Source organism: Mustela putorius, unplaced genomic scaffold (genome assembly GCF_011764305.1).
Source record: "Mustela putorius furo isolate JIRA1106 unplaced genomic scaffold, ASM1176430v1.1 tig00003850_pilon_pilon_pilon, whole genome shotgun sequence".
Lineage (NCBI taxonomy): Eukaryota > Metazoa > Chordata > Mammalia > Carnivora > Mustelidae > Mustela > Mustela putorius.
In genome coordinates, this window is record NW_025422002.1 from 88,554 (window position 1) to 111,053 (window position 22,500).

Consider the following 22,500-nt stretch of genomic DNA (forward strand, 5'->3'; position numbering starts at 1 on the left):
TCCCCTGCTTGTGTTCCCTCTCTTGCTGTCTCTCTCTCTCTGACAAATAAATAAATAAATAAAATCTTTAAAAAAAAAAAAGTGTGGGTGTAGATACCACCAACCAAGTCATTAGAAACTAGATACCGAAATTATATAAAGTAAATTTTCTACTTCCCCTTCCCTCCCTCCCCATACCTGAAATACTTTTAATACAAAGGCCACTGTTTTAAACTGCTATTTTTACTAAGTCAGTAGGGTATAAAAATAACTTTAAAAAATTCTCTTAAAAGATGGAAAGATTAAAATTTGGCTGAAAAATATAAGAAATGATAGCATCAGGATAACTATTATGGTGTCCTCCCATTTCCCCCCTTAAAATATCCTTTTTGACCGTAGCACAATTAATCATGCATAGACATTTGATTGTTATAAATTTTATTTGAATAATAGAAAATAATACATACAGATAACCATAGGATACACACACAGAATTTAAAGATAAATTTTATACTTTTCAATATGAAACAAAGTACATATCTCATGGAGATATATTGCTACAAATGCCAGGAAACAATAGAGTAATCATCTTGAAAATGGAAAGTATAGGAACATATTATCAGAATTACTAAATAATAAAAAGGTACAACTCCATTACATGTAGCATAAAATACAGGTATTGGAGAAAGTGCTTCCCCACTTTTTGACTGGAAATAACAATGGTCATATGAAATCTACTAGCCATCCAGATTTTTTCTAGATATATACAGTATATACAGACCTTGCAGAGAAAGTTATATTTTTTTCTCCTTTGTGTATAACGACTTTATCTCAAATGTAATCTTTCAGTGTAAAGTAACATTTCATGATGGTATCAGAATTTTGCTAATTTTTATGTTTTTGATATCTGAACTATTGGTTTCAAATTCTGATATCTTTGTCAAGAAGAACAAGTTCCTGCAAAATGTGAAATTGGTAGGAAAGAGGTAAAAAAATTGATTTTGCAATGTCTAACACTCAATCTGTCGATTTTCATATATTCTTTACATATTGCTATGAAGTCATGTCTTCAACAATCTTTTGAAAACCACATATTGAAAGACTGAGTCATACATATCAAAGTCAGCAGCATTGCCATGGTTCTTTTACAAATTTAACTCAGGAACTAAAAAGCCTGCCAGACTCACTCTGATAGACAGTTGGATTTCATTAAAAAACCATCTCCACCATCCAAAAAAGAGAGGGTCCCTTAATGGAATCAGAAATTGGAAATAAAGAATTGTGTGAATTTTGCTTAATATTTGAGTTGAGAGTCAGGTCATTCCTTATTTTCTCCATGTTTTAATAAAACCTGAAAGCTTGTTCCTAGGTGTGAAGGAAACAATTACTTTTTAATTTTTTTTTAATATTTGAGGAGGAATAAAATGGGATCATTTCAATTTTATAATATCATTGAAAAAAAGAAAGCATTACCTATAATAGAATGCAAACTTTAAAAATAAAGTGGCTGGTCCTTATGACTTTTATATGGTTAAGAAAATTCTCATTAATATTTTGCACAGATTCAGAGTGTTAAGAATAACAAAACACTTTCACATTCCTTTCTTTTTCTCATAACAAACAATGCACAGGGTAGGGGCAGGTATGCTGGGTATTATCTCCACATTTTATAGATGAAAAATGAAAAACTAGTGAGAGCAAGGTGATTTGTAAAGAATCTCACAGCTTTGTCATACCTAAACAAAACAGCACTGTTCCTATCTCTGATGTAGCATTTTCCAACATCTTTTTGAAACACATGCACCCTCTTCAAAACAGGGTAATTTAAAAAATGTATTTTTACCCTTGAGTATATCAAATGAACATATCAGAATAACACTGCTTAAGTCTTCTGAGCAATGCTGTTCTAATGGGAACATAACATTTGGATTAAATAATGAGTTTTTCTACATGAAAAAACAAACAAATAAACATTGTGTGTATGTGTGTGTATGTTTCCACAGGAGAGCATGTGAGTCTATCCATAGGCAGTGCTTAAAATCATAGCTTACGAAGATCTTTATCAAAAATCTAATGTAGGTAATGTGTAAATTCCTTTGGTTTATCAGGTAAATATTAAGGCATTTCAGATTCCCCTAAAAGGATTTACTGTTGTTTTTTTTTTTACTATATTCATATTTTACCTATAGAAAGTTAAAAATACAGAGTTGAAAAAAAAACCATGCATAATCACTGAATTTCATGAAAGCACTTATTTTTTGTAACCAATTAACTTTCTAATAAATAATAAAAAAAAGTTAATATCACCACAAGGCATGTACAATAAAGGACAATACTACAGGTATATAACTTGACACAACGTGGACATTAGAGATGGCTGAAGTAGAACCCCTTGCATCCATATCTGTCAAAGATGATAAATAGCTTATTAATAAGGACTGTACCAATATAAATAACCAGGGCAAAAGCAATGCCTCCCCTATCAAAATCAAATCATACCATGAACCTAACCTAAAACCACAAGTTATTATTAACCCTCATTTTATTTATCAATGTAGCCTATGTTACTTGTCAAGAATATCTCTAAAAACTCTGACGTACTTAAGTATTTTTTAAAAAATGAATCAAAGCTTTGTTCATCTAATATTACTTAACTTTAATTGAAATTGCAAAAACAACTTAATCATTTTGAAAACAATTATACTCTATTACAGACAATTTTGAGATAATTCAATGGTTTAATTAAAGAAAGCTTCATTGTATAAGAGTTTGGAAAAACCTGTGTTAGTTTCTACTTTATGCATTTCTAGAAAAATTATTAGGCATAATATAAAACATCTTTAAAAAAAAAAGGAAATCAATAAAAGCTCCATTTTTTCTAGAGATGGCCTTGTCTACTCTAGTCCTTGCAAGCTCAGCAGACGGCACATGTCAGATGAAAAGGCTACTCTTGACTCAGCAGCCCTAAAATGCAAAGATTGTGTCTGTTCCTGCAAAAGCATAGAGTCGACTCTTTGTAACACACTGTGGTCATACTAGAATGTGAACTCTACATCTTGCGCTATTCGAGGAATAAGAGAGTCTATCTTAATTACTTAAAAACCTATATAATAATCATAACAAGCTTAAATTTCTCGTTTTGCTCTATTGAAGTACATGCAGTTTTTAAAATGTCTATAGTCTGAAATGGTTTATTTATAGATTTTTACGCTGTAGAACTCAGTTCTTAGATAAACGCTTTCCATTTTCTGGGTATAGTTTAGTATTTGTTTCAGTCTAAGTATGGCAGTCTTTATGGTTTCATGTAAAGATAAAATTCTTCTAAGTTTCCATATCCCTCTTTCTCATTACTTCCTAATGATGTCATTTTGTTTTCTAAGATTAAAGAGAGAGCTTTTAATCTTATGCCCAAGATTACAGACTAGGTCAAGCCCCATGAAAGGAAACAGGGAACAAGGCTATTCCTGTCACTGAGAACAACAGAATAGAATATGAAGATGGCTTCAACTCCATTTAAACTGAGGTCCCCAAACTCCAAATTTGAGATTTGAAAGAGTAAATGAAATTTCTTGCACCACTGTCACTGATAAAATAAGAACATGAGGGGCGTCTGGGTGGCTTAGTTGTTAAGCCTCTGCCTTTAGCTTAGGGTCAGGAGCCCAGGCTCCCTGCTCTGGGGGAAGCCTGCTTCCCTCTCTCCCACTCCCCCTACTACTGTTCCCTCTTTAGCCCTGTCTCTCTCTGTCAAATAAATAAATAAAATCTTAAAAAAAATAGTCCTAAAAATAAAATAAGAACATGAGTCTGTTTCCCTTAATTCTAACGGTGTAATTTCTATTATAAAATAGGTTTAATTTGGATTTTGAAAGGAAAAGTTAGTGTGAACCTCCTTCGAATTCAGAAACAAATATTTTTTTTTTTTAAAGATTTTATTTATTTATTTCACAGAGAGAGATCACAAGCAGGCAGAGAGGCAGGCAGGAGGAAGCAGGCTACCTGCCGAGCAGAGAGCCTGATGCGGGGCTCGATCCCAGGACTCTGAGATCATGACCTGAGCCGAAGGCAGCGGCTTAACCCACTGAGCCACCCAGGCGCCACGAGAAACAAATAATTTTTTTAAGAAGTGTTTTTTGGTTTGGCCAAGTGGTTTATGACTTTAACCATGTTAAATTTTCCATTTTTTAAAGAATTAATAAGATTCATGTATAATTTTTAGGAGGCAAACAAAGATCTTAAAACTAGTTGGTGCATTTAACATTGCCCTTGAGAAATGTTCAAGAAATTCTGTTCTTTAGAGGCAATCCAAAGGCAAATTTGGGTATAGATCATAAGAAGGAAAAAAATTCAGTTTAATAAAATTCTGCTAAATATTTTCTAATGTATTTTCTATTTGTTATTATCTTTCTTTGTATTTTGTATCACTCAGGAGAAATTTCTCTGTCATCTCTCATATTCCAAAACCTTCTTTCCATTTAGATGGAGGATGTCATGGGGAGGAAAATAGACAGAAGGACATCGACCGACTCACTCTTGGGAGTTCTTAATGCTGATGCTATCAATAAAGTAAATGTTGACTTTGAACAACTTACTGGTTATTCTTGGAATCCTGATCTGTTCGCTACTGGTTCCGTCCCCTCCATCCGTGGTGGCCTTAACTTCAATAATGTAGTCCTCTTTAATGGGCAACAAAAGTTCCGCTGACGTTTTATTTGTGTTCAGCACTTGTACATTATTTTGACTGCTAGTCCTATAGAACACCTAAAATGTATGAACAAATACCCTTAATTTCTTCCATTACCTATTCTTACTTTATTTCATAGAACTGATTACTCTGTTACCTCACTTATATTGTTTATCTTGTTATAGTCACCAGAATATAAGTCTCATTCATAGTTCTTTTCATAGGTCTTGGACTAAGGGTCAGCACATACTAGAATCATCAAGTCCTGAAAATCAAGGAGGGGAGAAAGAGCCAACTTCTATGGAAGGGTTCAGCTGGCTTGGGCATTTATAAGGCTGGAGAGATAGGGCAAGCCCCTACTGTACTGATCTTAAACCAGACCCATGGATTAGAGCCAAAAATTTCAGTTGTTTTTTAAGTAGTATATAGGTGAACATCAGAATTAGCCAAGTATTAACATTATAAACAATTTATAACTATTTTGTCCCAAATCCCTGCGTGACCAGAATTACTTCTCTTAAATTTATATTTAAGAAATCAGACATTTGGGAGAAAAAATACCCTTTTTACAAGAAGTTTGATCTATGTTAAAATCAGATTAAGGCAACCACATTACCAGAGTTAGAAAAATCATTCAATCTGAGCTTCCCTTGCCAGGAGTAGGAAAAGAAAGCATTGCAAATATCTTACTTTGTATCCCGTTACTTCTGACTCGTTCTCCATCGCTTTGACTTGTTCCCAATTAAGTAACACTTTAGTGTCTGTAGCATTCCAAACAACATTTCCTGGTGGCTGACTGGGAGCTTGAAATACAAAATGAGAAAATGAACCAGATTTGAATATGAGTGATAATTTACATAGAGCATGGCTTAAAGGAAGCTTATAAAAAGACAGTAAAATCTCTTTAGTAATATGCAGCACATAGGTGGGATCAGACAAAAAAAAACTAAGTATCGCTAAGTTTCCTTGGAAACAGGTTTTTCAGTTAAATCATGAGAATTCATTTCATTATATTCATGACATCTTTGAGGACATCTCTCAATAGTGGCTGTGGGGCCACTTTTGGAAACATGTTGATAGTGGAGATAAGGAAATTCCTTGATCCACCACTAGAGGGACGCTTGTTGATGTGGCAAGAAAGGAAGGCAGCCTTGACCCACTTTGACACATCCAGACAGAGGCTGAGAGAAATTGCCAACTGAGGAGATTAAAGACGCACAAAATGTAGTGCGGATGATTTTTAGGCCAGCGTTGTGTGATGAGATAGGCAAAATGGGAGGCAATCAAAGATAAGGGTTACTTTTATTTATTCCCATGAAGTAACAGCGATTCCCATGAAAAACTGCGGCAGAGAGTCTATATTTCACTCTTCGTTTTCCGAGTTTTAAATCAATTTTTGAGAAAAATAAGGCGAAACCCTAAAACATTAATGAGAATTCCATTCGATAATGAATGAAATTCTCTGGGGTTTAAAGACTTGGATTCAAAGCTTAGTTCCCTCTCACCAGCACTAGACCACATACTCGTGCTGGGGAAAGGGGGCTCGGCGGCAGCACAGACAGGACATTAAAATTCAGTTTCCTGTCAAGCACAAAACAAACACAATATTATCCATTTGGCCACAACCTCACAATGGCCCAAAGCAGTGCTGAAATATGTTGTACTTGTGGATTTAGCCGCAGAATGTGATCTGGTTAACTGAATTTGTAATGGGGAAATGATATAAAATATTGGCTATGCAGGGGAATTTCTAAACATCATTGACTCATGCCATGGGGGAAAGACGGCTGAATTTACAGATGGGAAGAGCTCTCAGATACATTTATGTGACTAATGACACCGAACAAGGCTGTCTTCCCTGCAGACTCTTTTGCTTCGTGTCTGCTCTTTCACACTATTCTATGCTGCCTTTGAAACGGCGCGATCTGGCATTAGCAGAGACTTGAGGTCAGCGCAGAGAGTTCAAGCTGCACTGCTTTGATAACAAAAATGTATATAAAGGCAGTTGCTTTAGGGGTGAAATACTGATGACCATGTTCTGGTGACTCAGTCCAAATGAAATGAATGCACAAGCGTTAGAACATTTTCCCAAAGTCTGTGATTTCCTGCGTCCTGACAGCAGTGTAATGGGACAGGTTCCGGGGGATGCAGCTCAGGGAGCAAAAGCAGCATGGTCTGTTCGACCGAAAGATGTGTGCTCGGGAGGTTGGATTTTATTAATACCCGGCTTGAGTCATGTTGGCTGAATCATCTCCTCCAGCACTAGTCTTGTAGAAGAGATGACTGAAAGTATAACACGGAGGCTTATCTTGTATCAGTCCCAAAACAGATGAGTTGAATGAATGCAGCCTCAATTGGATACTTATAAACAGACAGATAAAAACAGGAAAAGGGAAAGGAAGAAAAAAATTAAGGTTTGTTCTGGGTCTGATTACCCTTATTCTGAATCACATCAGTGTTTCCTGAGCTTCAGATAATCATGTACCACTTTTATAATTTTTGCTATCTTTAAATAGAAGACTCGATTCAAAAAAATAAACATCTACCTTAGCTTCCTCCCAAACACTAATACTCACACAAGCGTGGGCTTGATATGCTAGTTATGTTTTTACAGTACTCTCTACAATAAATGAAGCATTACTGAATTTTTGAAAAAAGTGTTTGTGAAGCACTCCCAAATCATCTCTCTTACAACCACTGATAAGCATAACATTTTCTGGAAAATTCTATACCAAATAAACTTTCTTTACATGTTCAAAATCTTATTATTGATAGTAACTAAATGCTTATTAAATATTTATCATATGGGCATGGTAAAATGTGCTTTTTATATAGTATTATTTTCATATAGTATAATTCACTTAATTCTCATTGCAAAATAATAATATCCATTTCTGGGGCACCTGGGTGGCTCAGTGGGTTAAACCTCTGCCTTCGGCTCAGGTCATGATCTCAAGGTCCTGGGATCGAGCCTGGCATTGGGCTCTCTGCTTAGCGAGGAGCCTGCTTCCCCCGCTCTCTCTGCCTACCTCTCTGCCTACTTGTGATCTCTCTCTGTCAAATAAATAAATAAAATCTTTAAAAATAATAATAATAATGTCCATTTCTATACATGGGTAATCTGAAACCAGAGACTTAAAAACAATTGTACGCTCATGTTCATAACAGCATTATTCATAGTAGCCAAAAGGAGAAGCACTCTGTCGACAGATGAATGGATAATCAAAATGTGGTATATGTAAGAGGAAGTATTATTCTGCCTTAAAGAGAAAGGAAATTTGCTGACACATGGATAAACCTTAAGGGTATTATGCAAAGTGAAATAAGCTGGTCAAGAAAAGACAAACTCTATATGATTCCACTTACATGAAGTACCTAGAGTACTCAAATTTATAAGGACACAAAGGTCTTGCCAGGGGCTGGGTGCTGGGAATGGGGATTGTTGTTTAATGGTTACAGAGTTTCAGCTTTATAAGATGAAAGACTTCTAGAATCTGTTACACAGCAACCAACTTTAGTGCTACTGAACTATACATTTAAAAACGGGCAAGATGGAAAATTCATGTTCTGTTTATTTTTACAATTAAAAAATTAAAAGCACGAACTTGCTAAACGACACAATGGGTAAAAGATATTATGCGGATTCAAGCCAGTTTTGATTAATGCCAAAGTCTAAGCCACCCATATTAGACTGTGCTGAGTACCTGAGGCCTTATTTAACTCCTGAATGACTGATCACAGATTTGTACATGATGTGAAAATAAATACTAAACAAGAATGTCACAAAATATACTCAACTTCCTCTGTCACAGGAATGCTTTTCCTGACTTCTCAGACTAAAGTGCGGGCTCTTTTCAGATACCAGGACCTTTCTAATCCTCATTAAAGGTACATTTTACCTTTCTTTGTGATTTCATTTTTATTAATATCCAGTTTTATTAATATCAATTAACCTGTAAGATCTTTGCAAGCAGAGACAATGTCCAGTAAAGTCTCTGACACAGAGAAGTTTGATATGGTCAATTTTATTCACTAGTCCAAGGGGTAGACATCAATTTAGATTTTGTCAATGACTGATGTTTTGATGTAAAAAGCACAGACTCAAGGATAAAGAAAACACTTTTACAGTGCTATCGAGAAACAAGTTTGACCCATTTCCTTTGTGTTAATGAAGAATGAACAAGATTTGGCTAGCCACACTTCTCAAAGGCTCAAAATGAACTGTCTAGTTACACAGTTGAAAGTTCTCCAAGACATCCCAACAAATACTACACATTTTATAAAGACCAAACTGGGATAGTCTTGAGATTGAGTATGTTCAGTTGTACTGAGGCTAAGATGATAAGGAACATCACACAAAGAAAGAACAGAGTAATAAAAACACCCCCCAAAACTGGTATATTGATTCAATGACTTATTCAAGAAATATCTGTATGTTAAGTGTTAAGGAAAAAAGGAATAAGGAGGTGACAACATCTGGAGTAGATTTGGAAAGGCAAATTATGTTTTTTTATATGTGGAGGCAAGAGAGGGAAAGGTATCCAGCACAGGGATAAACATATGCCAAGGCACAAAGGCAGGACATAGCAGGGTACCTCGGGGAGCTCAGAGGTTTTGACTGGTTACATGGTAGCGAGGAGGAGAAGGGATGGAGCAGATGCAGTTGAAGAAGAAAGTAAGAGCCAGATGCTGAAGGGTCCAGGAGACCAAAGGAACTAGAAAAGGAAATTTTTTGTAGGCAATTTGGAAGGCCATGCATAAGTGAAGGTAGGGAAGTGATACTACCAGTGTTGTGGTTTCACAGATCTTTATGGGAGCAGAAGGAAAAGGAGGAAGATCTTGGTGGGCATTCTGTTGGGAGAATCTGGTAGCACTTCATGGAAGAAGCACTTCACATGATGATGATTGCCATGGAGTTGGAGGGATGCAACAGACACGACATTTGTGTAAATTCAACAAGTCATGATGACTGACATCACACGGGTGCTGGCAATAAAAAGCAAAGCTAATGCTAGCTGATGATACAGACCCTGGGGGAACAATGTCTCCAGCTGGAATTACCTTTGACTACATATTTAATAACAACTTCTTATGTGTTAGGGATCCTTCTCAGTACATTAGGCAAAGAGACAGACATGTTCTCTGACTTCTAACCATGGGTCTTATTAGTGGTTCCCAAGGATTAATATTTCTACCGCTAGAGATGATTTTAGGTGGATGACATTTTTAATTGGAAATATGTACATATTTTCATGTTAAGTTAAAAAAAAAAGCCTGTCATGTCCAATTCTTGATTCACAGATATAATTATTTTGGATGAAGCCAATATTGATACATCTGTGGTAATCTACTTCACACATAACACACAGATCATTAAAACTAGGTTCTAAATAATGATACGGAACAAAGGCTATTATGCAAACACAAATAACTCAGATGTTTCCAGCTGCACACAGATGTCTGGTAAGCATCCTAAAATACACAGTCAAAATTCAAACTAACTAATTAATTTGTGTTAATTATTTAACACAAATAATTAATTTTAAACCAACTGATCAAGAAAAGAGTATTACTCTACTAGTAACTCTCACAAAGACCCTGATTAGCCCACTGCAAAACTAACTTTCAGGTATGCTTTTTTTTTTTTTGAAAATCAATTAGGCTTATTTTTCTTTGCATTTCATTGTATTGTTTAACTTTTAAAATTCTTCTATTCAAATAATTGCTTTGTTTTCATTTTATTAAAAAAATCTTGGAGACACTATCTTACGATAAAGAGTATTAGTGATTTTCTGTTTCTAGTAAAGGTACAGTAGTCTTTTATTTATTTATTTATTTATTTTTAAAGATTTTATTTATTTGACAGTGAGAGAGAAAGCACAAATAGGCAGAGAGGCAGGCAGAGAGAGAGAGGAGGAAACAGGCTCCCTGCGGAGCAGAGCCCGACTCGGGGCTCGATCCCAGGACCCTGGGATCATGACCGGAGCTGAAGGCAGAGGCCATAACCCACTGAGCCACCCGGGCGCCTCTACAGTTGTCTTTTAAAATGAATATATCTAACTATTAAATTAAATAAATTAAATATATTGGGAAAATAATACAGGTTGTTTGAATCTGTGGCTAAAATCAAGTGACTGGGATGGCAAAACAGTGGGCAAATTCGGAACAGGTTGAGTTTGCTCATTGTATGATCCAACTTTCCCTTTAGCATCTTTGTTTGCATTTCTGGTTTCCATCCTCACCAACATTCTGTTACCCTGTATTGAGCCTTCAGTGTTCTTCTTTTCTATCTTCCTATGGTCAAATCTCAAGCAGGAAACCTTGGGTTCCACAACCTCTATAAAAAGACTGCCTAGCCTTGTGTGCCAGGTGTTGTAACAGCACAGAAAAGATCTACCTCCTACAGGTTAGACCAAGGCCTGGAAGCACTGTGGCCATTTCCAAGGCAAATGTCCTGAGCTACTGTCTTAACTTAACAGAAGCCACTGTATCTCAACTGTAAAACCACAAGAAGACCTTGGAGAGCAGTTGTTAGATTAAAGATTAGATATGTTAGATTAAAGATTAGAGAGGTCACCTGGGTGGTTCAGTCAGTTAAGTGACTGCCTTCGCTTCAGGTCCTGATCCCGGAGTTCCAGGATCAAGTCCAGCATTGGGCTCCCAGCTCCACAGGGAGTCTGTGTCTCCCTCTGACCTTCTACCCTCTCATGCTCTCTCTTACTTCTTCTCTTTCTCAAATAAATAAATAAAATCTTAAAAAATTCAAAAATAAAACCTACAGTAGAGTGAAATTGCTCTAGAACTGGAAAACTTCAGATCAGAAGTTGAGACCTGAAAGCGCATCAACCAGCTTGCAAATTTTTGGGGCGGGGGGCGGTGCATAGAAGGGGCTAACCCAATGTACTTTAATTTTGCATAGTTGCCAACATTTAAAACTCAGGACCTTTCATTTCAGTTCTGGGTTTCTGATTGCTGATTGCTCATGCAATATCAGATGGAAAAGAATGGGCCTACTCTAATGGACCGAGAGAATGGGCTGGCCCTAAGACAAGACACCCCAGCCATCATCCATCCCTGCCCATTGATACCTGCCTGGCCATTGAAGGTATCTGACTGGACACTTCTCTTTTAAAATAAGTACTAGTTTGAGGTAGTTTTTATACATTTTAAGGACATTGGATTGACATATTTAGAAAAGTAATACATTTTGATGGAATAAGTCTGCAAAATGTAACAGTTTAAACTTGTTATTTCCATCAAGGCTTGATGTGGTGGATGCTGAGGGAAGGATGGGAGGGAAGAAGGTTCAGACACTGGAAGAGATGAAGGTGTAGTTCAGGGATCTGAACAACCTGAGCTACATTCTCAGATCCTCTGAAAACGTCTTTTCGATGGTCCATATTACTGGCTAGTAGGTTGGCTGTGTTCTTGTTTAAAGTATTTTGAGGTAAATTGTATTATTCTGATCTTTGCAAGTCCTCTGCCCTTTACTCCTTGTGGAGAGTATATACTTCTCTCACTGACATTCAGCTTGGCCATGGGACCTGTGGTTCCCCTGCCTGTAGGAAGACATACTTCTGCTTCTCCCTGGCATCCTGCAGACATCAGGCTCTGTCATGTGACTCCTTTCTACCAACAGAATGTAAGCAAAAGCAAAACAGGTCACTCCCCAGTAGCAGCTTTCAAAGCCACAGAAGAATGTGCCCAGCCCTTCTCTTTTCTTTCTGCCATGAGATCTACACAGCCCAGTGAGTGGCTGCTCCTTCAGTCTGGGTCCTGGTGTAAACAGGGCATGGATTAGATCTGAATCTTACTTGGGGTGTACGTGTCAGATAAATGAGAAACAAACATTGTAGTTTTAAGCCACTTAATTTTGGAGTTTGGATACTGGGTCTAGATTAGCCTAATCTGACTGGTACAGTTATTAGCCAATATTCTAAATAGCTTTGATGCAACACAATACATTTTTGTAAAGACAGGGAAACATGGTATACTGTATATTAATATAGCTTATCTGTTTCACTTTCCACATCCTATCCTATGTGGAATTTCACTTTCTAGATCCTGTCGTATATGGAAGCCCCCATCGAGAATAGGCTGACTGAGTTCTACACTTTATTAAAACTAACTTGATACATAGTTTACATTTTAAAAGTTTTGGTAATTTATGTCTCAACTTTCACATCATACAGATTTTTCATCATACAGATTTTTCAGCTCAATTTCTACTGCTGATAGTATGCTAAAGTAGAAAAAAATGACAAAAACTAATTTAATTTTAGTAGAAAGGCAGCCTATCACTACATAGTACACTACTAATTGGCAGGCTGCAAAATTATTTCCGTAATTTCATATGTTGTAACCAAAACAGTGTTAACATTGAAGGTTTTTATAATTATTGTTCTTTAAGCACCCATCATGATGTCCTCTGCATATTTGATTAACAGACTCCTCAATGTCAGCTTTACAGACGTCACTGAGTCCCCAGCCTCTTGCCTACAAGCAAGTGATAAACATAAGGTTGTTGACAGAATGAAGCTAGGAATATAAGGCATGCCTATCAATAGAAAAATGGTTAAGTTGTGGCATATCATCACAACGGAATATTATATATACACTGAAACATTTATGAAAAACTATTAGGGATGCTGGAAATTGCTATGATATATAGGTAACTAAACATACAGCATTCTTCCACTGTATAAGACAAACATTCTACAGAAGATTAAGTCTGAAAAGAAAGCCCAACATTAATGATAGTATTTCTGAATGATAGAATTATGGGTGGTTTTTATTTTCTTCTCTACAATTTTCTTTTTTCCCAAATTTTCAACAATGAAAATGTTTTCTTTTTATATAAAGTAGAAGCCTCTGCCTTCAGATCAGGTCGTGATCTCAGGGTCCTGGGATCAGGACGGTCAGCCCGCATCAGGCTCTCTGCTCAGCAGGGAGTCTGCTTCCTTCTGCAACCTGCCTCTCTGCCTACTTCTGATCTCTGTCAAATAAGTAAAATCTTTAAAAATAAAATAAAAAGTAAAAACTAAGAATATTGCTGTTTAGAATTTTCAACAGTGGCATTTCCATAGTGGTGATGATGAAACTGGCATTTACTTTCAAAACATGGAATTTTAAGAACATATGCTTGCTGTGATTATTTATGCAAGACTCAAAAGATTTAATTTTTTTCTTGACTCCTTGACGATAATGAGGTGATTTAGTGGGAAGTGATTGTTCTCACCAGTAGCTAGAAACTGTACTTTGTAGTTGGAGTTTAGTTGAGTTGAACATTAGCATGTGTCATTAAAGTGCTTAAAACACAGGACACTGTACCAGAGTCAGGTCACCAAAAGATACTTTCTCCCTAATAATGAGACATATTTGTTTTAGAATCATTAGAATTAAACACATGACTTACAACAGAAAACGGATTCAATGTGCAACTATACAACAAAAACATCTACTTCTTAATTCACCCGAATCTCAGAAAAGACTTTTCTCGGGGTCCAACCTGGAATGTCAGGGAGGAAGATCTTTCTTTGAAATGACTGGATATTTCCAATTTAAAGTTTCTAGAGAATTTGTAAGCAAGTTGAAGATTTCAAAAAAAAAGTGCCAAAGCGCCTACAAAGTTCATAAGATTTACACACATTTGGCCAGAGGAATGACTTGATCTAATATTAGCTGAAACTCCCTGACTGAATTCTGTTCAAGTTCAATATTACATTATTATCTTGTTTCAGAACTTACAACATCAGAAATCATTCTGTTGAAGTCCACAGATAAAAGAACAAGAACAACAAAAACAACAAAAATCACTCTAAAATCTGAGGAACGTGCATTAGTGAACAGTGTGTTCTCTTGCTGTCTCTGTGATTGGTGGTATATCATATACAGACACGAGTAGTTCATAGACATATCTGGGATGGGATATATAGAGGAGCCGGCAAATAACATTAAGTCACCTAGAGAGAAATTCCCTTTGCTTTTCCTATTAACTTGAAGAGAAGGCTGGATTTGGTGATACTAGGTTTTTAATATCTCTTTGATACTAACAGCATAAATAAAGTGGGAACAGACTTAGAGGTCTGAACAGGTAAGAGCATGTTGCTTGTATTAAAAAATGGAGAGTGGCATATTTGTTTGTTGTATTTATTACTGATTTTATTACCATTTAATGTACTATTTTGTTAGCATCTATTTATGGCAATGATATTGATTTCCATACTTGGTTAGTTTCCATTTTAATTTTAAGTTTATGATAGCAAAAATTACAAGCTAATTTTTAAAAAGATTTTATTTATTTATTTGACACACACACACACACACATAGAGGCAAAGCACAAGCAGGGGAAGCTGCAGACAGAGGGAGAGGAAGAAGCATGCTCTCTGCTGAGCAGGGAGCATGAGGTGGGGCTCGATCCCAGGACCCTAAGATCATGACCTGAGCCAAAGGCAAGTGCTTAACTGACTGAGCCACCTAGGCACCCCTGTAAGTTAATTTTTTAAACAAACTGTTAAGTACATATTAGAGGAGACCCAGAGGAATGGCAAAAATTGAGAAGCAAGATCACATATAAAATTTGGGAAATTTTGCATTGATATAGTTCCCAAGTCATAACTTAGAGTAGATAATGATATAATTAAATTATACATATGAAATTATATATTTGAAACAGCAATTTTTATTCTATCAAAAACTCATAAAGAAGATGTAGTCCATATACACAATAAAATATTACTCAGCCATCAGAAAGGATGAATACCCAACTTCTGCATCAACATGGACAGAACTGGAGAGATGATGCTGAGTGAAATAGGTCAAGCAGAGAAAGTCAATTATCATATGGTTTCACTTACTTGTCGAACATAAGGAATAGCATAAAGAACATTAGGAGAAGGAAAAATGAAAGGAAGAAAAGTCAGAGTGGGAGATGAACCATGAGAGACTAGGGACTCTGGGAAACAAATGAAGAGTTGTAGAAAGGAGGGCGGTAAGGGAATGGGTGAGCCCGGTGATGGGTATTAAGGAGGGCACAGATTGCAAGGAGCACTCGATGTTACACACAAATGATGAATCATGGAACACTACATCAAAACCAATGATGTACTGTATGGTGACGAACACACACACACACACACACACACACACAAACAAAAAACTTCTGAAATATTCTGACGCCTATTCCTTTAGTGTTTGTTTTACTCACATTACCTTTACAATCCCTTAGGACACACTTGATTAGGTTTCTTAAATTCAGGCAACTGATTTTAGCTCAGCTTACATGGATAAACATTCTGCTCGCAAAAGCAAAAACCCAAGCGCAAAACATCGTACTGTTTAATATTGTTCTGATTTTTCAAGTGGACACACATGTACAGTCATCACTGAAGAAAAAACAAAACAGTATCCCCTTGTTCCAGGGTAAGGTCTAGGCATGTGATTCAGTCCAGCCCAGCGAAGGTTTTCTATCAATTGGTCATAACAGCTGATTCTGGGATGAGCCAAGAAGAACCATCCTTGGCTCTGAGTGGAGTTATCAGAAGGAAGCAGTCCATTTTCCCCAGGGTGTTTAGTTGACAGAAATAAGCCTTAAGTGGCAAACAGCAATACTTTTACCCTGAAAAATGGAACTTGGTAAGAATGATTCCACCATGGAACACAGCCAAGAGAAGGAGAGTCTTGTTTGTTGAACATCTGTTACTGGGCACCAACTATGGTTACTTCAACACTGGAGACCAAGCTCTAAGGACAGAATTATTATCAGAGCTATGGTAAAATCTCTGCCCTAAAGGACTTTGTCTTCTAGTCAAAGCAGGCTAGAGAGAACAATCAAATAAATGAGAATAAGTTATAGAATCTGTGACAGCTGTTAGTGCTCTACCAAAGAACAAAGCAGGGAAGGAGACTGAGTGTCAGGGATGCACTTTTAAACATGGTGGTCGGGTGGCAACTAGTATTTGAGCAAAGATCTCAAAGAGATGAGAGAGAAAGCCACTGGATGCCTGGAGGAGCTTTCTGAGCAGAGGGAACAGCAAATGCAGAGGCCCTGAAGTGAGAGTGGAATGAGTGAAGAAGAGGAAAATAATAGGAAATAAGTCAGAGGACGATTTGGAGGATAGATCATATAAAGCCTTATTGAGCATTATAAGGATTTAGTATTTAACTGAAATGAGATAAAATGGGGGCATCCTGAGCGCCACTGTGGCTTACTGGAGACAAGGGTGGAAAGAGGCTGAACAGGAAGGGGTTGCTGCCATGATCTATGTAAGGGATGTTCCAGCTTACAACAGGGTGATAGCAATGATAACAATAAGATGTGGTAGATTCTTGCAGAAGTCAGTTGTTGAGTATGAGAGAAAGAGAAGAGTTGAGGGTGATTCTAAGATTTTTGGCCTGAGCAACTGAAATATTGGGATTTAAGTTACTGGGATGGAGAATTCTGAAAGGGACAGGTTTGAAATGGGGTAGATGGCATAGTCAAGAACTTAGTTTTAGAAATATTCAGTTTGAGGTCTTTTAAGATGAATCTTGAGGATGTTGGTTGAGTGCTAAATCCATCCATACTGAAAACCAGAATTACCACTTGACTTTTTAGTTACACAAAGCAGAATATTTGCCCTACAAATTCTTTCTTGCTATCTCTGAACATAAAATTCTCAATATGTTTCCTTTTAGAAGCCAACAAATTTCATCATTTACATGCCATCTGCAATTTTTCCTCATCAGTGCCTTTAGATACAAGATGTTCTTAAGAGTTAGCTCCCCTTGGGTTGCAAGTAACAGAGACCCATTTTAGATTACTTAAAGAGGCTAATTAGAGTTTAACTCAGAAATGCTTCCAAAAAACACAAGTATTTGGATATCAAAAATTAAGTGTTTAACGGAAGTTAGAGTATTTAACTTGAGAATCCTTGTATTATTTTACATTAATCAAAAATAATCACCCAGGATCTGTACTGATATAAAGGCTTGCATACTAAATTCCATGATTACGAGTCCATGAAACTTGCACAGTTTAAGTAAGATGGTAAAAAACTACAGTAAGTGTTTTGAATTCACAATGTTCAGTCAAGAGGAAGTATATTTGATTAATAATAGTCCTTCAGGCTAGCCTGCTTTAGCTTTCATTCATCCATTTAGCTACCCAATCAGTATTTAACCAGTGGTTTGTAGCACCATGCTTGCCACTAGGGCTGGATGAACAAGACACAGGAAGATTCTTTCCCCATAAAGTTTGCAATCCAGAGGGAAAATCAGACAGCAAGCAAATAATCAAAGGCGTAATCTTAGTTCTTTATGTCTAAAGCATGATGATAATTCTCTTTATAGAGATAATCACAAAAACGTTACCAAAATTCTTAAATAGGATTTGGAGCTAAATCCAGGACAAAGGTTAGGATGACTATTGAGAGTTGCCAGTAACAGGTAATAAGAAAGGCTTTAAAGGATCCTGTTTTACTCGCATTTTTGGTATCTTTAAGGAAAAATTATTAACATAAAAGTGCAAGTTTAACACATGCTTTTTATATACCTAATCTTAGAGTAATTAAGGATTTCAATGATCTCTATGAATTTCCCACCCAACGTAGGAAATTTTTCCCTAATAACACCTGCAGATCGGCATGCAGACTCTGAATGATTTGCAGAAATACAAACGTATCACCTTCAGAGAGATTTTATTCAATTGTTGGAATTCCCATCAGACTTCAGCTTTGTGAACAAAGGAGTACTGTCTACCTTTGATCACCTTACCCACGTCCTAAGCATGAAGCAAAAATCCCAATAAATACTGGTGTTAAACGGGGCATGGATATTCTGATTATATGGCTGAAAGAGAGGACAGCACAATTAAGACTGTGTCTAGCAGTATCCAGCTACTTAGTCTGTAATTGGAGGGAAGTGATATAACCTCTATAAGCCTCAGCATTCTCATCTCTAAGGTGAGGCTACCAGCAGCTTCCAAGTCATGGTGTTGTTGTAAGAAGTGAGAATCAGTACAAGAAAAACATACTTAGAACAGTGACTGCAGATTGCTCTAAGTGTCAACCATTAAAATCATCATTGCTATCATTACCGTTGTAAATTTCTACTTTAGATTGGGTGCCTATATGCTACACCTAAATCAGAAATTTCTTTTTTAAATTGTATTTCGTTCATTATATATTATCATAACATTCCTATTGTCTTTTCCTCATATCTTACCAATTGCTAAGTTCTTCACTGATTCCATGATGATGTCACACAGTTTTGTATAATCATAATTTTCTAGCAAGTAATCACATCAATTATTAAGTCAGAGGAAAGAGCCAGATAAACTTGTTTGCATATATTCTTGTAATCAGAATTTTTGATTGATGCTGTGCTTTGAATATATAAATAATGATGTATATTTAAATCTTACTAATTCAGAATTGTTATTGAGATACCAAACATATTTAGCGAGAAGTTCTAAACACAGAATGTTTTCAGTTTAAGTATTTCCAAGCCCATATAATACTTGGTGTAACCCCTGCCATGTATTATGAGAAAGAGATTGGGTCAGGCTTCCCCTAATAACTAGTGAAGGATAATACTGAATTATTACACGGGTTGGTTGCTTGTAAAGGTATGTTAATGAAGATTTATAATGGATTGTTGCTAAACTTTCGGTCTGCAATCTCATTATACTAGTAAATTAGTAATCAAGTTCTCTTTTGTATAGATCATACAAAGATGAACGTGAACGTTGCTCATCAAATTAACACTGGCTAACTAAAATCTAAAGTAGTAGAATTATGTTTTATATATATGTTAACTTACCCACAAAGCTAGTCAATGATATTCCATTTTATGCTATTGGTATCCTTAGCAATTTTATCTAACAAATATATGTTCTTATACAAACTTGGAAATTAAATATAGATATAAAAATCAGGCAAAATTGAGGTCTTATTCCCATAGGAAGCCAGTTAAGCAAACATTTTTACCGAGTTAATAAATTCTGAAAAGAAGAAAAATAATTTTCTGTAAATAAAAGTAATGCGTTATTATGTTAAAAGTACTTCATCCTACATTCCCATTTTCCTTACCTATACAATGTTAATAGCTACCTGATAGCTACCTCCTGTGGTAGTTAGGAAGTTTAAATGTGGGAATGCATGTAAAGCACTTGGCAGATAGAACACTTTCAATTGCTATTAGCTGTAATGATGACAATGACAAGGACAATTGAAGTGGTTGCACTCCAAGAAGTTACTAACACAATACAATGATTAAAAATATAATTCTGCAATCAGTCTAATTGAAATATATGTGGAAGACTATGGAATTGCAAATCACTGATCTTCCTGTAATGTAATTCAAAGCCAAGTTACGTACAGCTCCTAACTGCTTGTGAATTTACCTGTGAATCAGCATAGCTAACAAAGACTCAGCTTTCAAGGCAACTAACCTCTCCAGTTAGATTTTTTAAAATATCAGTATATTCACGTGCACCAACATCTTCTGATGGTGATCTTTTAGTGCATGCTGGCATCTTTTGAATGCCAAAAAGGCATCAAAAGGAAAGAAAAAGAAGAAGAAAACCACTCTTGACTCTCTGGTGTGAAATTTAACTTATTCACGTGTACTGGAAATCCTCAAGTTTTAGGGAACTAAAAAAAAAAAACCATGAAAATAAACCAGGCTTATCATTTTAAAAGAAAAATGGACAACTCAATACCCCACAATAAGGTTTTTCAAAAGGTACATATTGATTTTCACATGGGGTTTCACATGGGGGTTCTATCTTTCTATCTAAAGATTCAGGGATCTCAGGAAGACAAAGATATGTGTGTGTCTGAGTTTACAACAGTCTGGGATTGGATTTGTAGCATTCAGTGGGCTTACTGCGTTGGGTTGTCCAATTTTAAATGAGAAAGAAGGCTACCATAAACTACTTCCTTGCCATTCAAAAAATTGAATCTACGTACGAGTTTTCTTTGTGGTTGCATTCACTGTGGTGCTGAAGGGCCCAGCACCAGCGCTGTTGTAAGCCCGCACAGCTGTGTAATAGGCCAGATTACTCTTCAAGCCGCGGAGTCTGGTTGATGTCTCATTTCCTGGAACTTTCACTTTGCTTGATGATTCTTCTTCTCCATTATTCCAGTAGCGCACCTGGTCGACAGAAAAACATAAAAGACGGAAAACATTGACACAAACACTACAACACTTCCACGAAGTGGTTTTCATGAAAATGGGTACTATAATGTATTTATATTCATCATTTACACAGCAAATGTTCTTTAAGGACCTACTATGTGCTAGGGGTCCCATTAGATTCTGTGCCAGAGGAGAAAAGGGACTTTGGGAGGAGACAGAAAATAAACCAGATAAAGAATCCAGATAAAGTCAAAGACAGTGAGAGCTAAATACCCCTAGACTATAGCTTACTAAAGGAAAATGAGGGTGAAATCTGCAAATTTAATAGAGCAGGCTGTTCCTCCTTCTCGGGCCCTAACCAACCAGGTCCAAGTTCAACTCCGGAATGCTGGCAGCTCTGCTTCACCTCGCCTGGATGGTGGCGGTGCCCTCTGGGAAGAAAGAAAACTGTCAGAGAAAAGACTATCAAAAAGCCAGCTGGCCAATGGTTTGTCCTCCAGTGATGGCCAGGTGTCAACAAGGCCACCTGTGCATGCAGAGCTGCTGAAGAGAAGAGGAAAGCAGTTAACACAGTTAAATTTAAGTTATGCTAACACGTTTTCTTTGTACTTCATTATTCTGAGTTGTGCAAAACGATCTGAGATGTTATATAAAGAAAAATGTATATGGAGGATAACATATAAAAAAAGCTTAATGAGAATATTTAATAAAAAAAGAAACAAGGGGTATGAAAAATCCAATAAAAATACATGTTTCCCACCTCCAATTCATGCTATCAAGTTTTGCTGTGCTGCGTTATAGAGAACGGATTATCCAGAAAGTCAAAGCAAAACCAACACTAATAGCAACAGCAACAAGACCACCAAATTGTTCAGGAAAAGTACAAGCATTCCTCAGGCTGAGAGTGGATATCACCATTTAATCGTGTAAAGCAGAGCCCAAACACTTAACATAAATATGTAAGGCAGACTGGGTACATATTTTTTTGCTTTCATAAAGAAATGCATATGCTCTCTCCCATATTTCTTGCAACGTGTGCCCTTTCTGACTGACTTTCATTTATCTTCTCTTGATAGCAAAATATGAAAACAGAAGACCATTTCTATAATTTGTGGAAGTCAACAGATGTTCGAGCACAATGAAAATGGCAGTTGATTCTTAGCCATCAGTCATGAAGGCAGTAGACACTTAAGGGGACTGTGGCAAAATAGACAGCCAAGTTCCATCTTAGGGAGTTACTACTTGGCTCTACCAAGGGAAGGAAGATCCAGTGGTTAGAGGTCTTTTATTTTTTTAAGATTTATTTATTTATTTGACAGAGAGAGAGAGAGGAAACTGCTGACTATGGAACCCAATGGAGGGCTCAATTCCCTGACCCTGAGTTCATGAATAAGCTGAAATCAAGTTGGAAAATTGACAGACTGAGCCCCTTTTGCTTGTTTGTTTTTAAGAAAAGGAGAAACCTTTATTTTAATGTGAAATGGCCCAAATTTACAGTTGGCTCAATTTTTTTAAAGTCATTGTGTTATCCAAACAAAGCTTGTTTATGATCTACTTAGGATAACCAACTTTAGCCCTCTGGGAAAAATACACTAGAAGTTACAGTGTTTTGGGGAAAAAAAAAGGGTAACTATGAAATTCTTTAGTTAAAAAAATTAGTAGAAAAATCAGATTTTTCAATAATGATCCTAAGTTAGCACACTAATAATGTACTAGGGCA

General features: G+C 36.4%; 1 protein-coding gene across 1 annotated transcript in view; it reads right to left on the reverse strand.

The window, feature by feature from the left end:
• Positions 1 to 407: 407 nt before the first annotated feature.
• The window catches only part of CNTN3 (contactin 3), a 331,855-nt gene continuing 309,762 nt past the window's right edge, over positions 408 to 22,500 (reverse strand). Inside the window, exons 20-23 of the mRNA XM_045063248.1 lie at positions 20,612 to 20,795; positions 5,351 to 5,463; positions 4,569 to 4,737; positions 408 to 2,383 (exon numbers count right to left, since the gene is read on the reverse strand). Coding sequence (XP_044919183.1) covers positions 2,283 to 2,383; positions 4,569 to 4,737; positions 5,351 to 5,463; positions 20,612 to 20,795 — 567 coding nt within the window. The 3' untranslated portion in view covers positions 408 to 2,282. The remainder of the gene's footprint in view (positions 2,384 to 4,568; positions 4,738 to 5,350; positions 5,464 to 20,611; positions 20,796 to 22,500) is intronic.